Source organism: Rhinoraja longicauda, chromosome 3 (genome assembly GCF_053455715.1).
Source record: "Rhinoraja longicauda isolate Sanriku21f chromosome 3, sRhiLon1.1, whole genome shotgun sequence".
NCBI classification, from domain to species: domain Eukaryota; kingdom Metazoa; phylum Chordata; class Chondrichthyes; order Rajiformes; family Arhynchobatidae; genus Rhinoraja; species Rhinoraja longicauda.
The window spans coordinates 12,227,664-12,237,848 of NC_135955.1; the positions used below are offsets into that span (position 1 = coordinate 12,227,664).

Sequence of the window (10,185 nt, forward strand, 5' to 3'; positions counted from 1 at the left end):
GGCGACCGGGTTCTGGTTCTGGTGCCCACTGTTGAGTGTAAATTTTTAGCCACTTGGCAGGGGCCATACGAAATCATCGAAAAGGTGGGAGAAGTAAACTACAAGGAAAGCAACCGGGAAGGAGAAAACCAGAACAGACTTACCACGTGAACCTGTTGTAAAAATGGCACCCGGCAGAGGTTCTATTAAGTTGTTTACACCCAAAAGAGTCAGGAGCACCACCAAGAGATGACATAAAGGTGGGCCCAGAGCTGTCACCCCAGCAACGTCAAGAGTGCATGGAGCTGGTTGACCGTAACCAAGATGTGTTCTCGGCCAAGAACGTTTGTGTCTTCATTTCCGGCACCCACGCCTCCCAAAGTACAAGAGAAAAGCTCCCGACCTCTCAAGACATCACAATACTTATGTCTATCGTGTGTGGGAGGAAGCCAGAGCACTATGAGAAAACCCAAGTGGTTACAGGGAGAAAGTACAAACTCCATACAGACAGCACCCGTAGTCAGGATGGAACTCGGGTCTCTGGCGCAGTAAAGCAGCAACTCTACTGCTGTGCCACTGTGCCATCTGTAATTACTTCATTACGGTGTTACAGCTCCAGAAAAAGTTCAGATAAAAAGCAAGTTGGAAGATGGGGACCACACCATAGTTTGTGGGAGGACCATTCAGCAGTATGACAACAGTGGGGAAGAAGCTGTTCCTGAATCTGGTGGATTGTGTTTTCAAGCTGATATATCTTCTGCCCAACGGGAGAGGGGAGAAGAGGGGATGACCGAGGTGAAAAAGATCCTTGATTATGTTGACTGCTTGCCTAAGGCAGCGTGAAGTGTCGATGGAGTCAATAGTGGGAAATGTGGTCTGTGTGATGGACTCGACTACATCCACAACTCTCTGAAATTTCTTACGGTCTTGGGGAGCGGTTCCCAAGCTGTGAAGCATCCTGACAGTATCCCGATCAGTCTGAAGAAGGGTCCCGACCCGGAGCGTCACCTATCCATGTTCTCCAAGGATGCTGCCTGACTTGCTAAATTACTCCAGCACTTTGTCTTGCTTTCAATGGTGCATTTGTAGAAATTGGCTAGTGTTGTTGGAGAAATGCCAAACTTTTTGTTAGTCTACTGAGCAAGCATGTGGCATGATTAATACAACAGAACATCCCTAGGTAGGGCAGGATAGGCACTGAATAGTGTTCAAAACTGGGGCATAAGGAGGCCTAACGACATCCTTCCCTTTGGTTTTATATTAGACAGTCTTCTTCCTTCCTTATCTGATTCCACATCTACACAGCTTTGTCTTCATTTTATCTCAATCCTTTGTTACAAACTCCACCCATCTGCCACTCAACCCTCTTCACCTGAATCTACCAACATTTGTCAGTTTTTGCCACACCTGTTCCCCTTCAACTCTACTCGCCAGCTTTCTCCCCTCTATCAATCTGATGAAGGATCCCGACCCAAAACATCATCGATCCATTTCTCTCCACAGAGCCTGTGTGGCCCTCTGAACTTCTCTAGCACTTTGTTCTTTTACTGGGGCAAGTAGCTAGGGAGCAGCTGCCTTTTGGGGAAGCTTGCATCAGTAGGTCAGAGTAATTTAATGATGAGAGGTTGTAAATTTAGACTCGAAGGAAAAGGAAGCATATGCAAAGTTTAAGGAACTGAAATTGGACAGGGCCTTTAAGAAGATGATGAAAGGAAAGAACTTTCAGAATGGCAGGCAGTGGAGAGTGGAGTCTTGGTGCTGGGGCCGCAACTATTTACAATATATATTAATGATTTGGATGATGGAATTAGAAGTAATACTAGCAAGTTTGCGGATGACACAAAGCTGGGTGGCAGTGTGAACTGCGAAGAGGATGTTAGGAGGTTGCAGGGTGACTTAGACAGGTTGAGTGAGTGGGCAGATGCATGGCAGATGCAGTATAATGTAGATAAATGTGAGGTTATCCACTGGTGGCAAAAACAAGGAGGCAGATTATTATCTCAATGGTGTCAGATTAGGTAAAGGGAAGTGCAACGAGACCTTGGTGTCCTTGTACACCAGTCGCTGAAAGAAAGCATGCAGGTACAGCAGGCAGTGATGAAAGCTAATGGCATGTTGGCCTTGATAACGAGAGGATTTGAGTACAGGAGCAAAGAAGTCCTTCTTTGCAGTTGTATAGGGCACTGGTGAGACCACATCTGGAGTATTGTGTGCAGTTTTGGTCTCCTAATTTGAGGAAGGACATCCTTGCTATTGAGACAGTGCAGTGTAGGTTCACGAGGTTAATCCCTGGGATGGAGGGACTGTCATATGAGGAAAGATTGGAAAGTCTAGGCTTGTATTCACTGGAGTTTAGAAGGATGAGAGGGGATCTTATAGAGATGTATAAAATAATAAAAGAACTAGACAAGCTAGATGCAGGAAAAATGTTCCCAATGTTGGGGGAGTCCAGAACCAGGGTTACAGTCTAAGAATAAAGGGGAGGCCATTTAAAACTGAGGTGAGAAGAAACTTTTTCACCCAGAGAGTTGTGAATTTGTGGAATTCTCTGCCACAGAGGGCAGTGGAGGCCAATTCACTGGATGAATTTATGAGAGAGTTAGATAGAGCTCTAGGGGCTCATGGAATCAAGAGATATGGGGAGAAGGCAGGCACAGGTTACTGATTGTAGATGATCAGCCATGATCACAATGAACGGCGGTGCTGGCTTGAAGGGCCAAATAGCCTCTTCCTGCACCTATTTCCTATGTTTCTATGTTTCTTACTCGAGCAGGGAATTAGGAGGCCCAGATGCGTTAGAGCTGAGAGTAGAGGTGTGTTTAAGGAGCAGAGTGGGAGAGGTATCGAGAGGGGATTCTCACAGAATACTTTCCTGTGTCTTTGACAGGCTCACAGCAGCGTTGGTGTGGTGTTGATGCCAGCGTGGCCAATGGTCGGGAACCACAAGGACCAGAGCCAGGTAATGGGGGAATCTGCCCAAACTTCCTTTCACATCGAGGACATTCTTTGGAAAAGCTGAGCTCAAATCCACATTTAATAACTGTCCTTTCAATTGTCTCTACCACCTACTCTCCCTCACTCCCTCCCATAGCTTCCTAATTAGATCAGCAAAAACAATCCCTCTCAGAGCAGATCGGGTTGTGTGTTCAAGTGGATTATTGATACTTAAAAGACTTGCCTCAAGGCCCAGGGCTCGCACTAAGATTGCAGATTCCTGTCATGGGAATTAGATTTAGATTTAGAGATACAGCATGGAAACAGGCCCTTCGGCCCACCGTGTCCATGCCGCCCAGCAATCCCTGCACATTAACACTATCCTACACCCTGGGGACAATTTTTACATTTGCCCAGCCAATTAACCTACATACCTGTATGTCTTTGGAGTGTGGGAGGAAACTGAAGATCTCGGAAAACACCCCAGCAGCTCACAGGGAGAACGTACAAACTCCGTACAGGCGGCGCCCGTAGTCAGGATCGAACCTGAGTCTCCGGCACTGCATTCGCTGTAAGGCAGCAACTCTACCGCTGCGCCACCGTTCCGCCCTTTAATTAATCTGATCTGTCGAACCTACTGGAAGTATTTTGTATTGGACACCTGTCCTTAACTCTAAAGATTGAAGGTCCAACCTATTTAATCTCTTTGCAATCCCAGAAACGAGCCTCATGAACTTTTGCTGCACAACCTGCAAAGAAAGTATAGGTAGTTCTGCTCAACATAAGTTTTGAAATCGCAAATTGGCTACAACACGATTACTGAATTAGGTAATGCTATTATACAGCCTGAATTGGTTATAAAGTAATCTCTATCAGGAAGTAGAGATCCAGTTAAAAGTTACTTTGGAAATTGGGAAGCAGAAAAAAAGCTATCTTGGATAAAAACAACCTGGGGTGGGAAAACATGTTCATGTAACCTCCTTGCAGTAATCAGTTACCACTGTATCTGATGAATACAAATCATGGGTGGCCAAGCAGTCATTTCAATTGACATTTGAGCAGTGATACTCTATTAAATGTAACATTGAGCCATCAGTATTTGTAGATCGCAGCTACAAAACTAAACGGAGCGATAGAAAAGATCTTTATTTTTGAAAAACCAGTGGGAGAAATAACTTTGTTATTGCAAGTTTCATAATCCTTAGCCTCTAACCTCCTTTTTCTCATTGGCACAATTCTTTTCAGAATGTAATTTTCTATAATAAGATGTTGCGTAAGAATGCAGTGTGTGTGGTATAGCGGAACTGCCTGTGTATTGCCTTTTTGGGTAAGGAGACCAATGTTATATCTAATACACCAGCTTTGGTCTTGAATGGCCAATGTAATTCGGAATTGATCCTATTCTTTCCAAAGTAACAATACATGATCCGTTTATTGTTAGGTTTGCACAAAGAACCTCATCTATGAAAGCCTCCACCACCCCTGAGGATAGGATTGGAAAGCTGTACATTTTGTGATTCCCTTCCATTTTATCTACAGTTTTGACGCTGTGGGAGGGGATGGGTGGACAGTTTTGGAGCTCTAATTTCTTCATTAAAATATGCTTTGCTTTTTTTGTGCCTTTGACAGGTTCACAGGAGCCTGAAGGGGACCCTGTTTACAGTGTTGTTCATTTAAACACATGGCCAAGAAACAGGGCAGACACTCAGGCAGTTCCAACACCAGGAGAATTGGACAGGAATGTTGGTGAGTGCAGTGATGGTTATCATTTGGAATTTACAGTTTCTAGATACATGATAAGGGAATAGCGTTTAGTGAAAGTAAAGCCAGCAAAGTCCGATCAAGGACAGTCACCAAAGAGGTAGATAGTAGTTTAGGGGCTGGGATTGTGAGGTTAAGAAAGCAAGACGATGAAGTTGTGCAGTAAATTTGTGTTCTTTCCAGATCCTCGTGACTCTCCAGATCCCCTCATTTACAGCATTGTTCACGTTCGAAGACGTTCCCAAGTAGGAGCAGAGATGGGTAAGGAACAGTAAGCACATGGTGAGCTGTGATACAACAGTAGTGACGTGGACGCCCCATGCAAAATAGTGTCCACGATGGGCTGGAAGGCATACCCTTGATGTACTGACTAGAAACATCCACTCGCACTGACAATACCCACTGGGCTTCCCATCAAGCCTGCGGTACAGAGCTCTCCATATCCAACATTCAGGGAGGGTGCTGCAAAGGCCAGACATAGCGGAAGCAGTAACAAAGACCCAGGACATAGTTACTAGGGATCCTGGTGTTGTTTATCTTCCGCTTCCCACCATCGGACGGCCAAGCATCAGACCTGGAAGTACAATGCTGTCTGTTCTGCAGTACAGTTCTGTATCCTCAGAAGCAGCGAGGGGTTCTCTCAGGGCTTGCCAAGTGTCATAATGAGGGGTGAAGAACAGTCTTGGCAAAAGATGGATCACTACAGGAGGGGCAATCGAAACAGGCAAGAGAAGGTGATTATCAGAGGTGGGGACTCGCAGAGTCACACAGCACGGAGACAGGTCTATGGTCCAACTTGCTCACGCCGATGAAAATGACCCATCCATACTAGTCCCACCTGCCTGCATTTGGCCCTTATCCCTATAAACCTTTCCAATCCATGTACATGTCCCAATGTCTTTTAAATGGGAGTGGGTGGTTTGAGTGATAGAATACAGTGGGGGAGAGATGCTGGAGTGCAATAACAATCTGTGTTCTTTTCAGATCCTGCGGATTCTCAGAATAGTCTCTACAGCAATGTGCACATTCAAAGACCTCCCTGCAAAGAGGAGGAGACTGGTAAGGCACACGGAACACACGGTGAGCGACAAAATACACACATCTGTGTGGACACCCCTTGGGAACAAAGTACACCTATTTCATACTGGACATCCCTTGGGAACACAGCAAACCCATTTCATACTGAGTGGACCCAGCACCGATCCCTGTGATACACCATTAGTCACAGGCCTCTGGTGTGAATATTAACCCATCACCACCACCTTCCACCAAGCCAAATTTATATCCAATTGGCTCATTCACCCTGAACCTCATGTGATTTAATCTTCCAGACTAGCAAGCCACGTGAGAACTTGGCAAAGGCCTTGTTAGCGTCCATGCAGGCAATGTGTACCAGCTCTACCCTCGTCAATAGACTCGTCACCTCGTCAAAAGCTCACTCAATTGCATGAGTCACACACACATTCCTCACACAAAATCATGCTAACTATCCCTCATCAGTCGTTACCTTTCCAAATCCGGGTACATCCTGACCCTCAAAATCCCCTCTGGTAATCCCCTCACCACCACAGGCTCACCGGTATGTAGTTCCCTGTCTTGTACTTGCAGACCTTCTTAAATAGGGGCACAACATTAGCCACCCTCCAGTCTTCCGGTACCACACATGTGGTTAAAGATGATGCAAACGCCTCTGCCAGAGCACCTGACATTCCTTCCCTAGCTTCCCACAATATCCTAGGATACACTTGATCAGGCCTTGGGCATTTATTTACCCTAATAATCCTTAAGACTGCCAACACCTCTTTTGTAATGTAGATATGTTCCAATGTATTGCAATTCATTACTCTTAATTCCTTGGCTTCCATGACCTTCTCCACGATAAATACAGATGAGAAATGTTCATTTAAAACCACATCCATCTCTCGTGGATGACCATGTTGATCCTATTCTCTTTAGTTAGCCTTTTGCTCTTATTATACTTCGAGAATTTCTCTGAGTTTTCCGGTATCTTATCTGCCATATCAATCTCATGTCCTCTTTTTATCCTCCTGATTATTTCCTTCTAAATTGTAAACCACCATCCCTTATACTTGAGAGGCTTGCTTGATTCCCAGCTGCCTATATCTGACATATGTCCCTTTTGTTTGACTATTGCCTCAATATCCTTCATCAATCATGTTGAATAGCAGAACAGTCTTGAGTGGCCTACTTCCTCCCCCATTCCTTACATTCCTCAGACAGTAGCTTGACTCTGTGTAGTCTGCTGTCAACCAGAGGACATAGGTTTAACTCAAGAACCAGAGGATTTAGGTTTAACGTGAGAGCTAAAAGATATAATAGGAAAAAGAGGGACAACGTTTTCACACTGAGGGTCGTGGGTATATGGTCAGGTGGGGGCAGGGGAGGGCAGTTGAGGAAGGTACTATGACAACATTTAAAAGACATTTGGTCAGGTACATGGAAAGGAAAGGTTTAGAGGCATATGCGCTAAATTTGGGCAAGTGGGGTTAGTGTAGATGAGCATCTTGGAAGGTAGGGACAAGTTGGGCCGAAGGGCCTGTTTCCGTATTGTATGAGCCAGACTCTATAAACAGCTGATGATCCCAGTCTCAGGGGGTTGGATGGATGATTGGGGGGAAGGGGTCAGTATGGGAGCAAAGATCTTGGAAATGGGGCAAGTTCCCTCTGGCAATGAGAGGACTAAGAGCAACTGCAATAAAGAGCAGAGACTCTCTGACAAGCTGGTTCTCTGATGGGGGAGAGGGCCTGGCCTTACTCAAGCTGGGTTGAATTCAAGCCATTATCTAATATTGAGGGAGCAGGTCCAGGGAAAGCCAGGCACAATTGAAGATGTGGGAAGGATCAGAAAACAAGGAGCCCAAATCTACAGGACGACCATGTTATCGGTTTATCTAAACCTGTCGAACCAGCAGTTGAGTGAAAGACATAGAAACATAGAAAATAGGTGCACAAGGAGGCCATTTGGCCCTTCCAGCCAGCACCGCCATTCATTGTGATCATGGCTGATTATCCACAATCAGTAACTGTTGCCTGCCTTCTCCCCATAGCCCTTGATTCCACTAGCCCCTAGAACTCTATCTAACGCTCTTTTAAATTCATCCAGTGAATTGGCCTCCACTGCCTTCTGTGGCAGAGAATTCCACAAATTCACAACTCTCAGGGTGAAAAAGTTCTTCTCACCTCAGTTTTAAATGGCTTCCTGTTTATTCTTGGACTGTGTACCCTGGTTCTGGACTCTACCCAAAATTGGGAACATTATTCCTGCATCTAGCTTGTCCAGTCCTTTAATAATTTTATATGTCTCTATAAGATCCCATCTCATCTTTTTAAACTCCTGTGAATACAAGTCCAGTCTTTCCAATCTTTCCTCATATGACGGTCCCTCCGTCCCAGGGATTAACCTCATGAACCTACGCTGCACTGCCTCAATAGCAAGGACGTTCTTCCTCAAATTAGGAGACCAAAACTACACACAATAACCCAGATGTGGTCTCAGCAGGGCCTTATACAACTGCAGAAGGACCTCTTTGCTCCTGTACTCAAATCCTCTTGTTATGAAGGCCAACATGCCATTTGCTTTCTTCACTGCCTGCTGTACCTGCATGCTTACTTTCAGTGACTGGTGTACAAGGACACCAAGGTCTCGTTGCACTTCCCCTTTACCTAATCTGAGACCATTGAGATAATAATCTGCCTCCTTGTTTTTACCGCGAAGTGGATAACCTCACGTTTATCTTCATTATACTGCATCTGCCATGCACCTGCCCACTCACTCAACCTGTCCAAGTCACCCTGCAACCTCCTAACATCCTCTTCGCAGTTCACACTGCCACCCAGCTCTGTGTCATCCGCAAACTTGCTAATGTTACTTCTAATTCCATCATCCAAATCATTCATATATATTGTAAATAGTTGCGACCCCAGCATCGAGCCTTGCGGCACTCCACTCACCACTACCTGCCATTCTGAAAAGGACTCGTTTATTCCTACTCTTTGCTTCCTGTCTGCCAACCTATTCTCTATCCATGCCAATACCCTACCCCCAATACCATGTGCTCTAATTTTGCTCACCAATCTCCTGTGTGGACCTTATCAAAGGCTTTCTGAATGTCTAGATACACTACATCCACTGGCTCTGCTTCATCCATTTTACTTGGCACATCCTCAAAAAATTCCAGAAGATTAGTCAAGCAGGATTTCCCCTTCATAAATCCATGCTGACTTGGACCAATCTTTTTATTGCTGTCCAAATGCGCCATTATTGCCTCTTTAATAATTGACTCCAGCATCTTCCCCACCACCGATGTCAAGCTAACTGGTCTATAATTCCCCGTTTTCTCTCTCGCTCCTTTCTTGAAAAGTGGGATAACATTACCTACCCTCCAATCCACAGGAACTGATCCTGAATCTATTGAACATTGGAAAATGTCTGGGGAGAGTGGAGAGGGGATGTGGGGTCTGTGGTGGAAGGCTGACTGAATTTGCAGAGAGGGCTCCAGTTCTGGATAGGGTCTGAGGTTGAGAGATTAGAAGTTTTCCTCTCACGAGGGGAATAGATAGGTTGATTGCATACCTATCTGTTCCAAGAGTAGGGCAATCAAATGCTAGAGGACAAGTTTAAGATGCAAAGGGAAAGATTTAATAGGAACCTGAGAGGCATCTTTTTCACACAGAGGGTGGTGGGTATATGGAACGAGCTGCCAGACGAGGCAGTTGAGGCAGATACTATGACAACATTTAAAAGACATTTGGACAGGTACATGGATTGGAAAGGTTTAGAGGGTTGGAGGCCAAGCACAAGCAGGTGGGATTGGAGTAGATGGGGCAACTTGGTCGGCATTGGAAGGTTGGGCCGAAGGGCCTGTTTTCGTGCTGTATAACTATGGTTTGAATCAAAGCAGCAGAATCTTACAATAACAGCATAAAATCATAACATGGAAATTGTTTATCCTTCAGGCTGCATTTACGCAACGGTTGTATCTCCAAAAGAACAGCTCGAGGATGCAAGTGGAAAATAAAACCTCCTGCGCATGACAAACCTCCCTGGTAATTTCGGATAACGTTGAAGTCACAGATCATGAGTTGAATTGGAACGCTTGAGACTCGGGACTGGGGAGCCCCACTGTAGAGGACATCTGTGAAACTTCGGAGGCTTCTGTGCATTTGAGATTCTCGTCTGTTACAGTGCCAGGACGGACCAGAGCAATTCATTGCCAGTGAGCTGCTTCCGAAGTTCAGTCACTATCGTAAGATAGGGAGTCAAAGCACAGCAAAAATCTTCTGAAGCATAGTAATGAATGGATAATTGAAAAATTAATGTTGGACCCCGGGTATTTGGGGAAACGTTTCCCCTGCTCATCTTCAGAACATGAAACTATCATCTTGTTGTGAGATTGCACACGTCTGCTTTTTGGGGAAGGACATCAGCTGTTTTTCCATCTGTTCAGCCCCACTGCAAGGGTGGATCGCAGAACAACAAACAATCTGTTG

At 45.3% G+C, this 10,185-nt stretch overlaps 1 protein-coding gene across 1 annotated transcript; it reads left to right on the top strand.

Moving 5' to 3' along the window:
* Positions 1-278: 278 nt before the first annotated feature.
* LOC144611587 (uncharacterized) lies at positions 279-9,910 on the top strand. Its single transcript, XM_078430783.1, has 7 exons — positions 279-360; positions 593-706; positions 2,810-2,938; positions 4,543-4,659; positions 4,858-4,935; positions 5,659-5,733; positions 9,652-9,910. Exons 1-7 carry the CDS (start codon positions 279-281, stop codon positions 9,711-9,713), a joined length of 657 nt encoding a protein of 218 aa, XP_078286909.1. The 3' UTR covers positions 9,714-9,910.
* Positions 9,911-10,185: the final 275 nt, after the last annotated feature.